This window comes from Chenopodium album, chromosome 25 (assembly GCF_948465745.1).
Source record: "Chenopodium album chromosome 25, dcCheAlbu1.1, whole genome shotgun sequence".
Classification (NCBI taxonomy): Eukaryota; Viridiplantae; Streptophyta; class Magnoliopsida; order Caryophyllales; family Amaranthaceae; genus Chenopodium; species Chenopodium album.
This window is the reverse complement of record NC_137858.1, coordinates 26,302,743-26,325,149: the sequence shown is the minus strand read 5'-3', so window position 1 is coordinate 26,325,149 and position 22,407 is coordinate 26,302,743. Positions and strand designations below refer to the sequence as shown.

General features: G+C 35.2%; 2 protein-coding genes across 3 annotated transcripts; both read left to right on the top strand.

Moving 5' to 3' along the window:
- Positions 1 to 3,710: 3,710 nt before the first annotated feature.
- Positions 3,711 to 13,974, top strand: LOC145614551 (WD repeat-containing protein ATCSA-1-like). 2 transcript variants are annotated; one of them, XM_081669608.1, is made up of 9 exons: positions 3,711 to 3,949; positions 5,774 to 6,034; positions 6,114 to 6,273; positions 7,506 to 7,684; positions 8,600 to 8,792; positions 8,915 to 9,069; positions 9,154 to 9,243; positions 10,037 to 10,123; positions 13,649 to 13,974. In XM_081669608.1, exons 1-9 carry the CDS (start codon positions 3,797 to 3,799, stop codon positions 13,706 to 13,708), a joined length of 1,338 nt encoding a protein of 445 aa, XP_081525734.1. In that variant the 5' UTR covers positions 3,711 to 3,796; the 3' UTR covers positions 13,709 to 13,974. The 2 variants fall into 2 exon arrangements, with proteins under 2 accessions (XP_081525734.1, XP_081525735.1); XM_081669609.1 differs by having other exon boundaries at positions 10,052 to 10,123; positions 13,649 to 13,970.
- Positions 13,975 to 17,327: 3,353 nt separating this feature from the next.
- On the top strand, positions 17,328 to 18,434 carry LOC145613154 (F-box/kelch-repeat protein At5g43190-like). The gene has a single exon (XM_081668216.1). The coding sequence runs from the start codon at positions 17,328 to 17,330 to the stop codon at positions 18,432 to 18,434; it is 1,107 nt and encodes a 368-aa protein (XP_081524342.1).
- The last annotated feature ends 3,973 nt before the right edge of the window (positions 18,435 to 22,407 follow it).

Below are 22,407 nucleotides of genomic sequence, written 5' to 3'. Positions count from 1 at the left end.
GGTTAGAAATAAGACTTGATAATCTTTCCAATTATATATTATATGCCTATTTCGAGTTACGGATCAAAAGTTATGATAATTTTAAAAACGAGTAAAAAATTGGAATTGCCGCGCAACAACAAAATTGCCGCGTTGTGGCAATATCGATCTGACGTGGCGCGACAGCTAGTACCGCATCACATAAATTTATACCGTGTCACGGCACACATACCGTGACACGGTGCTTTTTCTGCGTCTTTTCTGCCGCTTTTTTACCGTGACACGGTGTATTGTACCGTGCCACGGTGGACACAGCCGCGACGCTATGTCCTGTGACGTGTCACGGTACATGTTCCGTGTCATGGGATTTTCATGTGTTTTTTCCGCGTCCACACTTGCAGGCGTTTTATCTTTTAGGACTGTTATTTTCCCGCGTCACTCTATATTTTCTCGTGTCATGCCAGATTTTGGAGTGTCGCGGCAGACATCTGACGTGTCACGGTGCCTCAAAACTAGGGTTTTATCTATTTAGGGTCCCGTGTGTTCCCTCTACTCATTTTCTCTATAAATACCCCTCTCCTTTCTACAATTTGGGACACCAAAATCATTCTCTCTCTCCCTACACCAAAAAAACCATTCTCTTCTCCCTCTTTAACCTAATTTCTAGCCTTAAACCTATTCTCTCATCATACATCCCTTAAGCACTCCAAGGAGTCCATACAACACCCAAAGTTCTATACTTAAACCACGGCGTGAAAGGTTTGGACCAAATCAACTCTACTTTTTTTTTAATTTAATTTACATTTGATTTATATTTTTATTGAAGTTACTAACAATTTATTCATGATGTAGCAATTCAAGGAAACGCGGAAAGTGAGTAATTAATTTACTTAATTACTCTTATTATTATTTTTATTGCTAGTATCATGATTAGGCTCATTCTGATTTGATTTGGACTAACGTTATTATTGTTGAATTGCTTCCAATATTAATGTTTATTTTATTATTATTATATGATCACCATATTGCATGTTTAAAGGGAATATGTAGTTGAAAATCACGAATAATAAGATAATTTGGACAGCCGGTTTAGGTTCCTTTTAATCTTATTGTTAAATCAAGTGGTCACAAATATTTTAGAATTATGTGTTGCATTAATATTCAACCAATTTAGTCTAATAATAGTTTGGAGCAAATTGAATCTTTATTTGCATGTCTTTGAGATCGCAGGAATACTTTTCGCTATAAAAATCGAGTAGAGGCCAATACAGGCGAATGTGACTCCATGACTCACTTCGAACCATCATCCCCGATCCTACTTTCGTGGTTTCAAACCATATGGAATTAGTAATCTCATGGATTATGAATGGGGTGTAACCTTCACGGGTCAATCATTGTTGCTCATCGTTGTCCCTTATTCGTGGTTGCCTTTTATGATCCGTGAACGGTTTACAAGTTCCCTACTTTGCTTTCTCCCTAACCTTGTCCCTAATCGTAATGTCAATTCCCACTTCCTAAGAGTGCCAAGCATATTCAGAACATGCTTTAACGTAGGCGCACTTCGAACGACGCCTACACGTACTATGTCAAACTAAGGATATCATGCCATCAAGCCCAAAATCAAGGGTAGCTACTCCTATCAAAGTAAACTAACAAGCAATCTCATATAATCAATATAATCCCAAACCAATCACTAATACTTCTCCCGAATTCACTTAATTAACCATAAGGTTGAGTTTCACCAAACTCCTGGCAAAGAGGACTACTCACAACATGGTGAGTAACATAAGTAACAAGATAGGGTTCTAAGTAGTTCAATAATTGGGGAAAAGTGATTCACCAGAGATAAAACTAACATTTAACAAGAATTTGATTAACAAAATCAAAAGATATACAAAGTTAGCAATATCAAAATTAAAACAGAAAATAAGTAGAGAAAAGTGAAGGAAGTTACTAAGTTGAAGCTTCTCTTGAGTACAATTGCTAAAAATCTGAAAATAAACCTTGAATTCACTTCTACAATGATTGAAATTGAGAGTTTCTACATTAAATTATCAGCTAATTTAATGAATTAAGTTGCTAACTAAGAGAAATATTGCTGAAATATATTCTAAGACTACTGTCCGCAAAATGAACAAAAGGGGTAGTATTTATACTCCCCAAATTACATAGGTTACTCCGTCAAAAGAAAGTCGATTTCCTAGTTTTGAGCGCCCCGCTCCACATCTCGGAGCACCCGCTCCTCCTGTCTTTAGGTAAGGCAGAATCAGCATAACAGGGGAGGATCGCCCGCTCCTAGGAAAGTGCGCGCCCGCTCCTCCTATTTTAGATAAGAGACATATTGTAGAAGTGGAGGAAGGAGCGCCCGCTCCTTGATGAGAGCGCGCTCACTCTTAGTAAATTCAACAAAGTCAGATTGTGATACCATCAGCAGGAGCGCCCACTCCTTGTCGGATGCACGCTCGCTCCTGGTAATGTGAAGGCGACAATGTCAAAATGCATCATATATACATAAAAGGGGTTAGAAAGAGGGAAATTAGTAGGAGAAGTAATTACAAATCGGGTTAAAATCACCACAATAAGTGGATAAATAAACCACTTATCAGCGTGTCATCATTAGAAACCAAATCATCATCATTCATTACTCTTTCAAATATGGGATTGACATTTCTCTACTTTCAAGCGTTGATTTACAAAGCTGAATCGACTAAACATGCAAGAGGTGTCGATTTAGTAGAATCCATATCTTAATTTAAAAAAAAGAAAAGGAAATTTTGTGAAAAACTACCACTTAAATGACGAGTTTTGAGAACAACTACCATTTCAAACTTTTTTTAAAAAAAACTACCACAAAAACAAAAAAAGTTTGAGTAGCACTACCTTATCTAATTTCCCGGTAAGAATCTCCGATAGTGGGACCCATGAAATAGTATTTCTCTCCAAAATTCTTTCTCTCTCCTTTGTTTATAACTGTTATATTTTGATTCTCCCTTTTTGCTTGAGTAAAACAAAATCAAAACCCTAATATGTTGATTTCAATCAATTCAACGAGAGGTAAAAAGGAAATTCGTCTGGCAAACCCAATTCTAGGTAATGTATGTCTAATTTCCCATTGTAATTGACACAATTATTGCAATGAATCTTGAAATTAGGGTTCTTGGTTAAACAATCAATATTGGGGTATTATGAAAATGGGGGATTTGGGGCAATTGTTCTGTATAATCCCATCTAAGGTTCATTACTTATTCTTTGCTTATGTATTTGCAGCAATTAATTGCTTTCAACCATGTCTAATTCATTATATCAATCAGCTCATCATTTTCCTTCAAAATGCTTTTGCAAAATTCCCCCAAAAATTGAGACCTCTTGGACTAGCAATAAAATTAAGGATTCATGCGTCAATTTAGGTGGAATTTTAGGAGGGAAATAGTAATTTATGGGTCCCACAGCCGAAGATTCTTGCCGGAAAGTTAGACAAGGTAGTGCTACTCTAACTTTTTTTTTGTTTTTGTGGTAGTTTTTTCAAAAAAAAGTTTTAAATGGTAGTTGTTCTCAAAACTCGTCATTTAAATGGTAGTTTTTCGCAAAATTTCCAAAAGAAAAACAAAAATTTCTCAATCCATCCCAAACTTTTGAAACAACATTTCTATTCTCTAATCCACTCACTACTACTCATGCTATCATAGTACTATATTTTGGTACCAAAACGAACTGAAATCCAGAAAAAGCAATTGAATCAAAAAAAAAAAAAAAACGAAAGAAAGAGATTGGTTGGTAAGAAATCAGGCGCAAAATAAAGGTAGAAGATGCGCCGAAAATGTTGTGGAAAGATATTACGAGTAGAGAAGATGGTAAATTACGCCCAAATTCTTTCTCCCGTCGCCTTCGATCTCGTCGCATTTCTTCCCTCCATCTTTCTAACTTCAAAGAATTCATTTCTCCTCATCGTGGCGCCGTTAATTCTCTCCAGGTCCCTCTCTTTCTTCCTCAAACCTTCTTTATTGCTTACCATTAGAAGTAATTTTGTTAAAAAAATATTAATTTTGCTTGTTGAATTATTTGGGTGATTAGTACTTAGGTTTTAGGGTTTTGCTAATGTAATTTATGGTATTTAATTTGAGTATTTCTTTATTAAAGGTGATCATTATTTGTTTGATTTGAAGGATGTTAATTATTGAAACTAAATATTACCATGTTGTAAAACAATTTCATAAGTTCTGAAAAGTTTAGAATGAATTGTCCATCTTTTCGTTGTTTATTGTTTTTGCTAAATATTACTATATAACAAATATAACATTGTGGTTTGTCATGCTATTATTTTGAGCTGTTGCAATAAGACAGTTAGACAGCCTGTGCTTAATTTTCGAATACTAAGCTGAAATTTTGAAGTACTCCATATGTTATTTGCTGTGTTTTAATTAGCCATTACCTTGATGTCATTTGTGACCTTTACTTCTGGAAAACATGTTCTGGTCGCTGTTCCATAATAGTAGTCTTTTATTGCGTTCTGTTTTCTTGGAGACTTGGAGTTAAGAGTGGTGTAGATGCTTTAGTGTTATAGTTACTACACTTGACAAATATTCCAGAAAATGGAAGGTAAAAAATGGGAAAAAGAAAGTTATGGCTTATACGTCTAAAAATTATGTAATTGCATTCTACCTTTTTATGCAATGTTTGTTCTAGTCGACTTTTCAAGTTGACATCTATAGCGTTAATACTGAACTAAATTGATTTTTATAGTTTAGAAGAGCACCGTTTAAATTAATAGAGAGACAGTTGTCATTGCCAAGGTTGAATCTATCACAATGGAATCTTGCATTTCCACGAGTGGGATCTTGCACAAAGTTGATATTTTGATGAAGTAAATAAAAACTATCTAACAGCTAGAGGCTTCTATAATCACTCTTTAATGTCAAATGAGGATGCTTTAAAGTATTTTTGTTTTCAATTAGTTGATATTTGCTTCTCCCAAATGGATTCGCCTTTCTTTGACCCTCTCTACTTTTGTATATATCAATCTTTTTTTATTTTTCATACTACCTCCATTTCAATCTATTTACAACGATGTGACATTCACCATTATTTAGGTAAAATTTGTTTGTGAAGATAGATAGATAGAGAGAGAGAGAGAGAGTTGCATGTGATGAGAGAGAGAGAGAGAGAGAGAGAGAGAGAGAGAGAGAGAGAGAGAGAGAGAGAGAGAGAGTTGCATGTGATGAGGAGAGGAATAGAAAGAAATGACAAGTAAAAAAGGAAAGAAAACCTTTGTTGTAAATAAATTGAAACGGAGGTGCAGTGAGTGAATAGCTCAGTGGAGGTACACTCACGTTCTGTGGTCTCGACCCAGGATCGAGCACATCCCCGGGCATTCCCACCCACAGTTTCCTCCTGTGATAGGATGGGCTGTGTGGGCCCTGCTTACCAACAAAAAAAAATTGAAACGGAGGTAGTATAATAAGAGCTAAGGGAAAGGTTGAGCAGCTTTCTTAAGAATAAAGAAGACGAATAGAATCTAATTCATACCAAGGAAGCACGATCTGTGTATTTGTATGCATTGGCTTAACTCACTCCCAAAATCCTAACCTCCTTAGACACTAAAAAGAAAACATAATGAAAGATGTTTAGTTAAAGCAAAATGAAAAAAAAAAAAGAAACAAAATGGTAACTTGAATATTGATTATGATGTGGACGTGTACATTTCCTTTTTTTACACAAGGAAACTTATTGTTTTGATACATATAGAATATCCCTTATTGAGAGATCTTCTTGTCACATTTTTTTGATAGAAAACCAGGTTGATTTAACAGAGGGGAGGTATTTGCTTTCTGCTGCTTCAGATGCATCTGCTGCTGTCTTTGATGTTCAACGTGCATCAGAATTTGAGGTTGGAGACTCCGTTGCGAGGCACAAGAGCCTGTTTGTTATTGATAAACAGCACCAACAAGGACATAAGTATGCTGTATCCTCAGCCACATGGTATCCAATTGATACTGGGCTGTTTATCACTGGTTCCTATGATCATCACATCAATGTTTGGGATACAAACACCACCCAGGTACTAGTCCAATGTATACTTGCTTTTCACGTGCTCTAAAGTAGTCAATTGTTACTAATTTTTGACTGCTGTTTGATAGGTAGTTATGAATTTTAAGATGCCTGGAAAAGTTTACAAGACTGCCATGAGTCCTATTGCAACCTCCCATATGCTAATAGCGTCTGGAACTGAAGATGTTCAAGTTCGTCTTTGTGATATTGCTTCAGGGGCATTTTCTCATACATTGTCTGGCCATCGTGGTATATTGTTAATTATAAGATATAAGTATTTGTCTGACATTATTGAGCATAATATGTTGATTAATAGAAAGGCCAAATATTGATCATGATTTATTCCATAATTTGTGGTAGGGTTGAGATATAGAGGAGATTATCTGGGTACTTATTGTTATCTTAAAGATAATGCTGGCAGTTTCTGACCCTATATAGACAAAGGGCATTTATTTTTGTAGATTGTGAGGAATAAGGCCCAAGTATAATGATGGCTTATATAGTTTGATGGACTAGGGTTTGGATTTCATTGAAAAAAGAACTTTCATGCATTGCAATATATAATTTTGTGTGGGTGTTGTGTGTTGGGGAGGAGGGGTGTAGAGAGAGAGGGGGGGGGGGTGTTTGGGGTTGGAAGCAATGTTTACCGATGCTGTTTGCCCAGTTTTGCCAATTTATAATTCTCATTTTTGGGAGTTATTGATAACTATGATAAGTTGTTAGGTTTTTTCATGATGATCTATTTCCAATTTGGGTTTAGAAAAAGTACAAGTATATTATTTAGTCACTTAGATTAGGTTGCCATACAAATAGTGCTACTTCTTCCGTTTTTTTTAGTTGCTACACTTTTATTTTCATGGTCTCCTAGACAGTTTTTGAGAGGAGAGAGATAGATTGAAAAATAAGATAGACCCATGTGGGTAGGAGAGAGTTAGAGAGAAAAGAATGTCAAAAATGGAAAGTGTTGCAACTAATTTAAAATTTCCAAAATAGGAAAGTGTAGCAACTAAAAAGAAACGGAGGAAGTATTAGTTATTACTTGGTGATGCTTATGTCTGTGTACGTCTGCCTACTGTTTAAACTTTCTGTATTTACTATTATTGTATGATGATGTGTAAGTTTGACCCTTAAGAGGAAGGCATCCTAACCTTCTAACTCTTTTTCTTACCGTTAGTTAGAAAAAGGTCCATGTTTAGTACTTTTTTTTTTTTTTTTTTTTTTCTTTTTCTGAGTTTATGATTATGTGAAAGGATGCACCATTTTATAATTTCCTTACTAAATATTATGCTATAATTGCTATGCATGCTGACATGACCTAGTATGCTACCTAATTTTGTCTAGTCTTCAATACTTTGCACTTTATTTGAATGCTTATTGTCGTCAATTCAGCTCATCACAATATCATAAAAAGCACGTGACTATTTATACTAATTTATATTAGATGTAGAGATCTCATATTTTATGTTCATATGCAATCGCAGATGGTGTAATGGCAGTTGAATGGTCTACATCAAGTGAGTGGATTTTAATGACGGGTGGCTGTGATGGTGCCATACGTTACTGGGATATCAGACGTGCTGGGTGTTTTCTTGTTTTAGATCAGGCCAAGTCTCAACTTGGCAGGCGGCAACCATTGTTGGAACGTTCAGTTGCTGAAAAGGTCTTATTCTTGCTTGTTGCTTAGAGTAGTTTTAATTTGTCTGGCCTTTTAGATAATTATCTTTTTTTTTTTTTTCTTTTTCTCAAGATACAAGGAGCTTGATATTGTTTAGAAGACAACTGATGATTATTTTATATTTTTTATTAGTGTGCCAAGGATGGCGATAAGCATATCAGTTTAGTTGGAAGGAGTTAGGAAGGATATTAAGCATATGGATTTGCTTGAGAATGTGATATTTAATCGTAAGGGATGGAGGAGGAAGATTTTTGTGGATGACTTTAAGGAATAATCACTTTTGGTTCATGTAGCCGCCCCACTTATGGGATTAAGGTTTTCATTGATTGATAGATAGATGTTATAAGCTAGCGAATTAGGGATGTCAATACTGTTGTTACGGTATCGAGGTAGGAATAACTGGATTTTGTGCTGCTTTTGTACATCTTAAATTTATTTACATATTACTAGAAAAGCACCGGGGATCCAATTTGTCAAACCAATACTTCCTCCATGTTTTAATAAGTGTTACACTTACAAAATCCGGCCGTGTTTTAATAAGTGTTACACTTCCTTTTTTGGCAAAAAGCTACAATAAATATTATATCTCTCTTATCTCATGGTCCCTACCCAAACCCACTACTACTTTTTAATTATATCTCTTCTCTCACATTCATTACTTTTCAATAAACTATTAACCCCACTATCTTTCTTTATAATTTTTTAATACTTCAACTACCCCACTTACCTCTTATTTTATTTAATTCAATTAATTTACCTAAAACTATGTGCCGGTCAAACTGTAACACTTAAAAAAACATGGAGGGAGTATATCTTTGTAAATGGTAAAATCTAAGTCATGTGTTATAATAATTGTTTTACCCACCGTTTGGAATCTAAATGCTATTGTGTCTAATCTAGGCAGCAATATCTAAGCCAATGGGGCAGAATTCTTCTGCAAAGAATAGAGGGGAACAGAAGAAAGTCTCTTCTGGATACTCAAAGCAAAGACGCCATCCTGGGATGATGTCAAGTCACGATCATGCAACTGCACACTATGGTGCTGTCACTGGCTTAAAGGCAACTGATGATGGCATGTACCTTCTCAGCGCAGGTAGTTATAATACACTTTGTTGCACAGAAAAAACTGTCTTGTAGATTCGAGTAAAGTTAGCTGGTGATTTCTTTGATGTTCTATTCCAAATGGTACAACATTTGTGTCATTATAAATTTCAGGTTCTGATTCAAGATTAAGATTGTGGGATATTGAATCTGGGTGCAACACTTTAGTGAATTTTGAAACTGCTCGCTTGCAAAATAGCAAAGGGATACAATTCGCTGTGGCTCAGGATTCTTCTCTTGTGTTTGTTCCATGCATGACATCTGTGAAAGTAAAGTTTATGTCTCACATCTATTATACCTTCCCATTGGGGATGAAATTGGCAGTCTTCTGATTTCCATTTTTTTTGCTTCAGGCATTTGATCTTTGGTCTGGCAAAACATCTCTTACTTTCCGTGCCCACTATGATAATGTTAATAGTTGCTGGTTTAATGCACAAGATCAGGTTAGCTATTGTTCTTGATGTCATTTTCTGAAAGACTCCGTTATGACCTCTCCTGCATTACTGGTATAATACAATCAGGTTATAAGAATAAATATAACTGTAGTATAACTGAGGCTCCTGTGCTATCAACCTGTCAAATATCTAACAACTTAATCTTGAGACGTTTTTGGTATGATAGAAAATATATGTTTGAAGTTGTACTTTGTTGTAAAACCTATAACTCTGGCCTCTGGTTTCTATTAATTGTATCAGCATGACACCTACCAATTTGTCTAATTCTTGGTTATTCTTTTTTGTTTCTAATGTTTTTTTAAAAAATATTTTTTTTTAAATTTTTTTTCTATTATCAATTCACACATTTAGCAACTAGCCAGTTGGCCACTATGCTTTAGATGATTTTTCCCATTTAGCTTTATTTAATTTTGGGTTTCATGATACTCAGTTACTCATTTCAAAATTCTAATGCAACATTACTTGTTGGCTGCTTTGAAAGTAATAATCCAATATTAAATTATTGTTTTGTATCACCAATACTAGTTCCTATGAAATCCTTATATATATATAGCAATAGGAACCATACCAATTGCTAAATTTTTAAGGATTCCATAGGAACTAATATTGATGATACAAAACAATAGTTAAATAGTCAAATTTTTGTGCATTTAACATTTTAATATGGGTGATAATTTAACAGTGTTCTTTTGGTGATTAATTACATAGTCAATTATTGAGGTTTTTATTTTTATTTTTATTTTTTAAATTCATGCTCCCATTGCTTGGCTGATGGGAATAGGCTCTTTGTTTCCAGGAGCTGTACACAGGTGGAAACGATAGGCAGATTCTCGTCTGGTCTTCATCTGAATTTTGTCGCGATGATTTGGTAATTTTTTGAAATCATCTCTTTCATTTCTAGTAATTATTTGGCTGTTTTACATTAGCAGTTTGGAATAATTTAGCTACAGTATGCAGAATAGAATATGTATTCTTTATTTATTTAGATGAATAAATAATCTAATAAAGGTAGGATAGTTACCATGTACCCCTAAGAGGATAAGATTTTAAGATATACACAAGGTACTCCTTCATTTTGTAAAATGTACCATGCATCATGAAGAACTTACAAAATACCTTGCGTACACCCAAAGCTAGCAGATATTTAAATCTGTTACTTTAAATCACCAACTCACTTTGATTCCCTTTCACACCCAAATATTTTTCTGTAGTAATGCCTCATCCCATAACTGCCCATCCAGTATATTCCTTTTCTTTGAATTCCAGTCATCACTACAACAACTGCCACCGCCTTACCACCCCCCCCCCCCTCCCAAGAAGATTTAAAGTGTAATTCTAGTAAACAAAGAGGGAAAGTGTTCGGATCTCTCTCTCCTTGTCTGTACAATATAATTATTTGAGAGAATCACATTTTTGGTATTTCACAAGTTTAAATTAAATGTTAAGGTGCTGTTTGGTTAGAAGGTGTGCAAACGAAAGTAATGAGAAAGAAACAGGGAAGGAATTGAATGGTAACACCTCCATTGAACCATCTTATTTAGTTGAAGAAGGGAAAAAGCTGTAGTTCCATTATTAAATGTTTGCTAGAACAAAGAATTAAAAGAAAAAGAAGCCATAACCACCACCCATCAAACTCAACGTAGCCTAACCTTCTGTTTCCAACAACAATCGTCACCACCAACAACTAATCACTGCCACAAATCTGACACCAAACCAAGCCATCAAAAACTCCATTGTTCATGACCCACGCATTATCACCACTGTCTTGCTTCTGTCGAGACACCTTCTTACATTGACTTATAACTCTTTAATGGTTGAAATCAGTCAGAGGATCCAGATCTGCAACCTTACCAACCAAATTTAAGCCTGATAGAGTTGAAGTACCAATTGCGACTCTCAGATTTCGTATGTAGAAAATGCTCTGCTTCGGTGGTTTGCATAATTGGTGTTGTTGGGTATGATGCTTGGCAGCAACAATGATGTTGTGGTGTTTCCGGTGGTTAGGTGATGTCAGGGTTGTCAATTGTGTTGATGAAGATTGTGATGGGGTTGAGATGCCAAAACCCCTAAGGTGAAGATGTGATCCATTACTATATTCCCCTTTCTCAATTACCCTCAACCAAATGGCCTCTTAGCAAAAGATCAAACCCTTCTCCCCAAAAAACAATAAACCCTAAAACAATTGCATCAAAATTAACTCTTCCTTCGAAATTCAATAATTTTTTTTTAAAAAAAGGAAAATCAAACGAAAAATTAGGGTTCAGTAGACTTTTAACAGATTCAATACAATTAAACAACCCAACCCCCCTTGCGGCAATGCCAGCAAGTAGCAATACTGGTGATGGGTAATCATTATTTCTGTCACTGTGCTGCAATTGTTTGTGGCCGTTAGCGGCAAGTGTTATGTGACATAAGAGGGCTTTTCTGGTGAAGATGTGATCCATTACTATATTCCCCTTTCTCAATTACCCTCAACCAAATGGCCTCTTAGCAAAAGATCAAACCCTTCTCCCCAAAAAACAATAAACCCTAAAACAATTGCATCAAAATTAACTCTTCCTTCGAAATTCAATAATTTTTTTTTAAAAAAAGGAAAATCAAACGAAAAATTAGGGTTCAGTAGACTTTTAACAGATTCAATACAATTAAACAACCCAACCCCCCTTGCGGCAATGCCAGCAAGTAGCAATACTGGTGATGGGTAATCATTATTTCTGTCACTGTGCTGCAATTGTTTGTGGCCGTTAGCGGCAAGTGTTATGTGACATAAGAGGGCTTTTCTGGTGAACAAGAGTACGTATTTGAAGGTTCTCGCAAGGTTGTTGCAGAGGTGTTGGTGGAGTTGTCAATCTTGTCGTTCACCTATTCGATGTGCCTCTGGTCCCTGATCTTGACTTCTTGCTTGATTGGAGTTGGCTAGAATTGAAGAGAGAAAATGAGATCAGCAATAAAGTTTGTCATGAAAATAGGGTTTGACGTTTGAGTAATTATTGAAAAGGCTTTCAAGCAAAAAATAAATAGTGTGATTGGAAATTTTGTGACATGATTCGAATATATTTTCCAATATTATTGAAGAAATTTAACAGGGTAAAACTAAAATCAAGAAAAATTGGCGGATATGTGACGAGAGACTAGGTGGGATGGGAGATGGGAAAACTAGGAGAGAAGGGAGGGGGGTTGGTGTGGTGGTTAAAATAGTTGGTGCTCTTAGTTACGAGAAATCAAATGCCTGCTAGATATGGGTGTATGTGGGGAATTTCAAAAGCCCTTGGAGTACAAGGTGCATTTATTTAAAAAAAGGTACCTCATGTGTTCCAACCTTGGGGAGAAATTCCAAGTTTCTTAACATGAAAAACAAACTATGTTTCTCAAATGGCAGTCTTTAAAAAATGCATTTTTTATTGTCCATTGTAGCGGTTAAAAGTAGTGGATTTACCCATAAACAAATGCATCGAGCAAAATATATTAGTTTAGGGACAAAGCGTCTGAGAGTACATAGGGGGAAACTTCGGGAGGACAATGATTAACCCACACTTGCTGAACTCCAAATGGTAAAACTTTAGCAAGAGGATGGGTAACATTGTTCCCCTTCTCGTATCCCATAAACTACTACTTGAAGTAGCGGTTAATCTCTTGAGAGACATTTTGTTTTTCATGTTGGGAAATTGGGGTGGCCTCACCTTAGGGGGCACATGGTATAATCTATATTATCTGAATTTTAAAACTATTTTTAGGGAATTTATGCACATGGTATAATATTTGAATTTTAAAACTTTTTTTAGGAATTCTTTGTACATGAAGCATAATCTAATCCTAAAAAATTCATCGTGTTTGGATAGAGAGAAATGGAAGGAAAAGATGAGAAGAGAAAAAGATGAAATTATTATCCCTTATATTTCCTTCGTTTTTTTTATAGTTGCAACACTTCCCTAAATTGGAAATGTCACAATTGCAACACACTATAAAAGGAAGATTTTTATGGTGAAAATTGTACTATTACCATAATTAAAAGCACATGACCTACTTGATTATACTCTTAACAACCTATTAACCCCATTTTAAGTGTATTATATCATCTCTACCAAAAAAAAAAAAAAAAGTGTATTATATCATGTGAGGTCCACTTTTCTTAAATACCGTGATAAAGTGTACGTTGCAATTATAAAAAAAGAAAAAATAAACCGTATCCTTTCAAAATTGGAATGATTAAGAAAGAAAATAGAAGCTCACTCTCTCCCTCCCGGTCTTTTCATTGCTTTTTTTTTTTTATTTTTATTTATTTTTATTTATTATTATTTATTTTTATACTTCCCTCATCTCCCTTTTCCTTCTAGATTGCTATTCAGACATAAATGTTAGCATAGTATTAATACTATTTATTGTTATTGAGCAGGATACCAGGAGCAAGAACGGTAAAGGTCTCTTGAAAGATGAGGATAATTGGAGTGATTAGAGGTCATTTGATTATTGTATTAATTGTTTAGATTGTATCCTTCAATTTGTTTTAGGTCTATGCTTGATATGGCATATAAGTGTGTTAACCGGACGTGCAGCATCACATTTGTAAAAAGGCCAAGTGTAATGCTTCGTAATTACTTGTTACATTACTGATCTGAAAATGGTAAATATTGGAATACAAAATTATCTGATAGTCGGTAATTCACAAGTTGTAATGTCTCTATCCCTTTACCTTCTTTAATTCTCTTACACTCACAACTTTTACATTTGAGTAATTTAATCGCCATATTCTATAACTTTTGTTTTGAAAGAATCTTCTAATTTTTTTATTTTATTTTTATTTTTTATTTCTCTTTTTGACAAGAAAATCTTCTATAATTTTTATTTCACTATTTCACTATTAATCTTCAGTTACATTTTTTTTTGTTTTTTTGTTTTTTTTGTTTTTTTTGTTTTGTTTTGTTTTGTTTTTTTTTGTTTTTACATAACCAAAATTCTTCTTTTTTTTTTTTTTTTTTTTTTTTTTTTTTTTTGACGAAACCTACACTTCCTTTTTTGGCAAAAGACTACATTAAAATATTTTATCTCTCTCCTTTCATGGTATCTATCCAAACTCACTATTACTTTTTTTTTAATTATATCTTTCCTCTCACATTCATTATTTTTTTAATAAATTATTAACCCCACTATCTTTTGTTTACAATTTTTTAATACTCCAACTACTCCATTTACCTCTTATTTTATTTTAATCAATTAATTTGCCTAAAACTATGTGCCGGTCAAATTATAACACTTTAAAAAACACGGAGGGAGTAAAGGCTTGTTTGATTCACCTTAATTTTGCTGAACTGAAATTATTTTTACTGAACTGAACTTATTTTTACAGAACTGAACTTAATTTTATTGAACTGAAATTATTTTTACTGAACTGAAATTATTTTTACTGAACTGAAATTATTTTTACTGATTTTCTATTATAATTCTTCTTTAAGAAAACTGAATTTTACTGAACTGAACTTATTTTTATTGAACTGAAATTATTTTTACTGAACTGAAATTAATTTTACTGAACTGAACTTATTTTTACTAAACTGAACTTATTTTTACTTAATATTATTTTTTTTAAGGTGAAAAGAACGGGGCCTAACACTTCATGCCAACAGAACTATTGCATTAAAAAATGGAGTAATGGTTAAAGGTGGGAATTGGAGACTAAAAATTGCAAATGACAAATTCTTGCCATGTGGAAGGAAATTTATTTCTAGAAACTCAAAACCATTAGCTCAATAACTAATGCACTTCTATTTCCAAAAAATAAATACAGTAGAAAAAATACAACATATTATTAATATACTCTCTCCGGCCCCTTTTGATAGTCCCTTATGAGCATTTTTCACGGGAATTAATAAACACAAACAAGAATAGTAATAATACATTGAAAAAGTAACTTGACATTGGGTATGCAAAAAAGTAGATAGAAAAGTAATAAAAGTACATTGGAAAACAAAATTTACATGGGAAATTTAAATTTGCACAAATATTGTTGCAAATTGGAGGGAATTTTGGTGAAAAATTAATATTAATGGTTGTTGGAAAAAGCAAATGGGGTGAACATTTTGGGACTAAAATTTGCTCATAAAAAACTATCAAAATGGGACGGAGGGAGTATTTAACTACGAAAGCAAAAAGTTCTCCTAGAAATTGAAATTAGTCCAGCAAGATTAGTATGAAAAGTGCGATACAAGGAAGGATCATAATGATTATTAAAGGACTTCGACTTAAATTCTATGCTTTTTGCTTCCATTATTTTTTAATTACGACTATTAATAATTTATTTTTAGGAAAATTTCACATTTACTACCAGGAAAAGGACCCTAAATCACATTTGCTACCGCTTTAATTTTTTATTTTATATTACTACCACCTAAATCACCGTTTTTTAAAAATCACTACCACTTAACGGAATCCGTTAGGATTTCCGTTAAGTTTATTTAAATAAAATAAAAACTTAATTAAAATATAAAAAATTAATTAATACACACACACCACCCTCCCCCCTACCCAGCCACTCCTCCCCTCAACTACCACCACCCTGCCTCCCCCCTGGCGGCCGGCGCCCAGAGCTTCGGCCGGCCGCCGGCGCGTACCCACCCCTATCCCTTTCCCCCACCCCTAACGTAGCCAAATGAACCCCGCTTCCCTTTCCCCGTTCTCGTTGCCCTGACCCTCACCCCGAACCAAAACCACCCCTTTCCCCTTCCCCTACCGGAATCCGCCCTCGCCAGCCCCGTTCCCCCCACCGAATCGACCCCCCTCCCCTTTCCCTACCGTTCTCGGCCTTCACAAACCCTAAACCACTTGTCCACCACCCCAAAACCATTCGGCTCGATTCAGGTTGGGGTGGGGGAAATCAGTCGTTTCGGCTCGATTCAGGTTAGGGAAAGGGGAAATTGGCCGTTTCCGGCTCGATTCCGGTTGGGGTGATGTCGGGGTTGGTGTTTAAGGGTTGGGGGTGGCTGTTTTGGGTGGGGGAAGGGTGGTGTCGGGGCTGGTGTTTAAGAGTGGGGGTGGGGGCAGCGAGGAAGGGATAAGGGAAGGTGGTGGGGCTGTCACCGGCGCTGACAGGGGGTAGGGAGGTTGCTGGGTTTTAAAAAAAAGTCATGGTGGTCGAAGGTGGCAAACGGGGAGGTAGTGAGGGTGTTTGAGGAGGGAGGGGGTGGGAGTGAGGGTGGTTGATGTCACTAACGGAAATGGTAACGGAAAGTGTTTAGTGGTAGTGATTTTTGAAAAATGTTGATTTAGGTGGTAGTAATATAAAATAAAAATTAAAGGGGTAGCAAATGTGAATTAGGGTCCTTTTCCTGGTAGCAAATATGAAATTTTCTTTATTTTTATAAAGACAGGTAAGAGAAACTACTATATCAAACCAAAATCTCTATAGGTTTAAACGTTTTTAAAGTAAGTCGGAAACTCGGAAAGGTAACGACTCCTTATGGGAGTTAAACCTCCAAGGTTTGATTTAAAAGACTTAGCACCTGTTATCTTTAGCTATATTTCAATTCAGTTCAGTTCAGTTCAGTTCAGCTTCTAATTTTCGTCTCTCATAAACAGTTCAGTTTTTTCAACTCAGTTCAATAAATCAGAACATACCCTTAATTCTTTATGATTAGGTCAAACTTTGCTTAGTAGCATGCTCACTTGTTGTCTTTGAGAGATGTGCAAATAAAGTAATCCGTATGTAATCACTTAAAACTCCGTGCACCGTGTGGTATACAAATGATTCAATGAACACATCTCTTGTATACCACACTACAGTAAAGTTGCATTAGCCAATATATGAATATATTTTACTTCATAATCACCATATCCAAATCCGGCTTGTATTAATTCATCTAGAAGGTCAACTCTTACTAAATTTTTAAGCAGATCACCAAACATACTTGAATTTCCTCTCTTTTGATTACATAACTACGCCAAATTTCCACATTTATCATCAAATTCCCAACCTTCTCTACTACTAAATTTCCCATAACATGTACATGAACTTTTAATCACCATTCGAATCCTTCGATTACCATCTACCAAACGGGCCGTAAATCTCAAACCCTCCATCAATGGATCCCTCAATATGGAGCAAACTACCAGAAGAACTCCTAGATTACATCCTCTGTTTTCTCCCTATAAAATCGATTGTAAATCTCAGATCAACTTGTAAACGCTTCAAATCCATCTTTTTAAACCCATTTTTTCTTTCCAAAAACTACCATTGTTCTTCATCACCTTTCTCTTCTTACCTTATGTTGTCTCATCCTCATTTCAATAGTTATTTCCCACTTTACAACTCTCTTTCTGGCACTTGGCGGGAATCCTCCGCTTCACGTTTATTGCTAAACCCGTGTTCGTTATCATCAGCTCTTCTCTCTACTTCTAATGGCCTCCTCTGTTTTCATCTACCCACATCCTCAACTTTGTTAGTCTCTAATATTTTGTCTCGCTCTTCTATTCTTGTTAGATTCCCCAAATTACCCTTCTCGTTTGAGCTTCTTACTCTGGTTTCCTTCCCCTATGGTTTCAAAATTTTCATTTACTCGTCGAAATCCGTCTTTGTCTATGACTCGAAGACCCGATCATGGAGGATTTTTGACGGGTTTGATCCGATTTTGAATGATAATATTCATCAACAAGGTATTTTCTGTGATGGGTGTTTGTATTTTACCACATCTTACCCTTTCTCCATTGCTTCATTCGATTTGGAGAATGGTATTTGGAGAATTTGTTTGGATATAATGCCTACAAATGAGCTTACTTTTGCTAGGCTTGTAATTGTTGATGAAACTGAACAAGGCAAAAGAGGGAAGAAGCTGTATGTAATTGGTGGGGAGGGTAGAAATGGAATTTCAAGGTGTTTGAAATTGTGGGAATTGGAATGGCAAAATGGTAATATTTACAACAATAGCAATAGTTGGGTTGAAGTTGAAAGTTTGCCTGAATTAATGTACAAGAAATTGGTGTCACTTTGCTACCATAATTATGAACATATATATTGTTTTTGGCATAATGGTATGATTTGTATATGTTGCTACAGTTGGCCAGAGATTTTGTATTACAGGGTTGCAAGGAGGACTTGGCATTGGTTGCCTAAGTGTCCTGATCTTCCTGATAAATGGAGCTGCGGATTTCGCTGGTTTTCCTTTGTTCCTAAGCTTTATGCTTCCTTTTGAGTTCAAATTTGTTCATTAGTTTGAGATTTGTTGCTACATGAATGGGTTGTTTTTCCTATTTGTACATGTTTTTATTTCGTTTTCTAGTATTGTTGAGTTTCTTGGTTATAAATTATAATGGGTTAGTTCTTATGTAAATGATCTATTAGTGCTCTTCAATTGTTGGTTTAAATGTAAGATATTGAAATAATGCATAATATAATATGATCAACTTTTGAATGTGAAAGGTTTTTTATTTTATTTTATTTTTGTTGAAAAGATGGGCAGAGCCCCGAAAAACATGAGGGAAACATAAGCGAAGCAAAAGAAAAAAAAAATAACAAGAAGTAACAACAAAGAAATAAAACCAAGTCCTACTGCTAGCAAGGGCTTAATTGAAGACAGACGTTGACACCATTCTCGGCTAAGCAACCCCTATATATTCTACGATAAAATAGCATGAAGATCCTTTGGAATTTCCTCTAAAATCTCAAACTTGTGCTTAAGATGAATGTCGTAATTAGCTAGTCAATCGACCACTTGACTAACCTCCTTATAGCAATGTCCCATTGTCACTTCCCCTTTTTCTTTTGTAAGCATCACTTTGCATTTGCAAATAATGTGAATTTATGGAGAATGTGGAGTAATTGATTCCATCAACAATATCATTACAAGCTCCAAGTCCACTGAAATTTGCATCATCGTATGCCCTTATTGCCACGCTACCTGCATCCCACTAAACATCGCTATTAGTTTGGCTCTTGTACAAGTATTTATACCACAATTTATATAAAATACTTCAGGTTGTGTTTGGAAACATGACATTCGTTTCAAATGTTAGAATTGAAATTCAATATTTCAAATTTTAATATTCAATTTCAATTTTGGGCGTTTGGGAAATATCAGAATTTCAATTCCAAAATTTCAAATTCTAAACTATGTTTGGAGATGAGTGAAATTTTGAATTAAGCAAATGAAATTGCACCTTTAACTCACATAAATTTCCTTTCTCTCTCCTCTTCAATCTTAAATTCCCAAATTCTCCATTTTTTTCTTCAATAAACCCTAAAATTAAACCCAAATTTCTCTGATTATTCACCAAATAACTACCAAACAAGTTCAAAAATACCCCAAATTACTACCACCGACCGCAATCCACCGAGCCGCACCACACCACCATCTCGCGCACCTTCCCCCTGCCAACCTGAAACAACAACCAGCCAGAGCAGCCATGTTCCTGCAGCGCCACCAATTCGCCGCTTTAATGGAGAATCGAGATTCACTTCAATGGTGGATCGAGAGTAATAATGTGAGTACACTCTAATGGTCGAGCAAGAAATTCAAAGCTCGCTTCAATGGAGGAGGGGCGAGAGAACTTGTATGGTGAAGAACCCTAGGAGAAAGAAGAAAATGGGGAAGAAGATGAAACGTGTATGACATAGGAGAAACCGAGAAAGAGAGAGTTGGGCTTTTTTATGAATATTATAATTTGAAATGACATGTTAAGGATTGGAATTTCAAAATATCAAAATATACTCATGTTTTAATAATCTTGGATTTGGGCCAATTTCAATTCCCAAATTCTAAACACATCCAAACAACATAATTGGGCCAAATCTAGAATTTCAAATGAAATGCTGGTTACCAAACAGGCCATCAAGGAATTATTCCCCATGTCCATGGATAATACCACCGTCACTACCGAGGTATCCTTTTGATGGAGAAAGGTCATGTCATATTCCTCGGCAATTTGCCTTAACTTAATAAAGGAAGAACTAAAAGCAGTTGGAGCCCCACTACATCATATTGATAAATAAATTTCATTTATCAGTTAGACAAATCGTAAATTAATCAACATAGTAATGACATTTCCGTAATTATATAAACAATTTTTTCATGCATGATTATGCATGAGTACAACACCTTACTCCTTAATAAGAAAAATTTCGCTAATCTAGCCAAGTACTCGTATACAGTTACTTTAAGAAAACTAACTCAAACAAAATCTTATTCTAGTCCTCATGTTCTTTAGATCTTGAAGCTTCCTTTTATCAACACTTCAAAATTCTTCTTTCACTTAAATTGTAGGGTTTTACGACGTTCTAAGCATCATGAAGTACCAAAACCTGCTTCAGACCCATGTATAATTAATACGTTTAAAAGCACATAAAACATAAACACTATAAAGATTAACTAAATTTTGACGGATTAGTTTTGACACACACGTAATTCCGCAGGAAATTTAGATTTTTCCAATGGGTTTGTATTCCGTCGTATATTTCCGACAAATTCAAACAAAACGTCGGAAATTTTTGAAGGAATAGTTCGGCGTAAATTAAAATTTTCGACGGATATATACGTCAGAAATTTTCAAAGGAATTTCCCTAGGAATATAAATTTAAAAAAGGGGAAAAAAATTAAACCCTTTAAAAAGATCTAAACCTTATGCGATTCTCTTTCTATCTCCTATTCTCTCTCAGTCTTTTTCTCCCTTTCTCCCTCTCTCCCTCTTCCTGCGCCCACCTTCTCTTTTTCTTCTTCGTTCTCCCTTTCTCTCTCTTCTCCCCTAGAACGTTAGATAAAAAAACTATAAAGAAATAAGAAATTAGAAAGTCATTGAATGAGAAGAATTAGTATGAGAGAGTTTTCATGGTCGGAGCCTAGCTAGAAAGCTCAAATCAGAGAGAGAAGTTTAAAGTTTCATGGTCAATATATAGACTTAAAACGAAGGGTTTTAAGTCAAATTCAACCAAAAAAACTTCATGGTCGAATTTAGCCTCATAAACTCAATTTTGAGGTTTTGTGTGGTGGAATTAAGGTATGTATTTTTTTTTAATTTTGATTTCATTTTCTTTGTTACATTTTCGGTTTATCTTTATTTTAATTTACTTTATTTTATTTTTTTAAAAATATTTATGGTGGTGGTGGGTGGTGTTTGTTGGAGTTCAGGTTTTGGGGGTTATAGTTGTGAGGTACTGATGGTAAGCTTGTATAAAACTATCCGAGAATCCGAAAATCCGATCCGCAACCGATCCGAATTTTAGGATATTCGATCCGAATTATCATTTCGGATCGGATATTCGATTCGAATTTTCATTTCGAATCGGATATTCGATCCGAAAAATCAGATATCAGATACAGATTCGGATAATGGTTTTCAATTTTATTGATATCCGAAAAAAGTCGTATATCGGATATCCGATCCGATATCCAGAAAAAGTTACTCTCTACTATTTACCTCATTCCATTCTCCTAAAAACCCAAACCCTAAAACCATTTCCTACCTCGCCGCCTCTTTATCTTCTCTCTCCTCTCAGACCTCCCTTCACCGCCCCTTTCTCTCTCCTCTCTCCTTTATCTCATCCTCACTGCCTCTTTTGTCATCTCACGATCGTGGCTTCCTTCTCCTTCTCACGGTGGCTTCCCTCATTTCTCTCACTCTCGCGATTGCTCCGATCCTACTCCACCAGCGGCTACTAGTCACACCTCACACCCCCTGCCCTCGAGATCTTCTTCTTCGTTCAGTTGCTGCCTTAATTTTCTATTTTATTTTCGATCTTTGTTCAGTCGTAGCTAGTTTGCCGGTTTGTTCAGTTCACCGAATCACCATTCATCGATCTTTTCTGCTAAAGGTTATTAAAAGGATTCATCTGTTATTGGGAATTTTGATTTTTAATGTGTGTATGTGTCTCCTCTGTTGTTGGGTTTGCTCGTCAATTTCGGCAATTTGTGGGTATTCTCGCAGCTAAACGACCATAATGATGAATACCCACAATTTGTGGGTCCTCTGTTCTTGAATCCTTTTAATACAAAAAGACCATAATAAATGAAGAAGCTGCTAGTTTTAGTATTTGTGACAATTAAATGATGAATAGACTTTATTAGTTTATTATGTATATCAATTAAATGGTCTTTTTTTTTTTTTCCAAATCAAGTTAAATGGTCTTTTAAAAGACTACTACCTTGTTAAAATTTGAAGTACATTGTGCTGCTT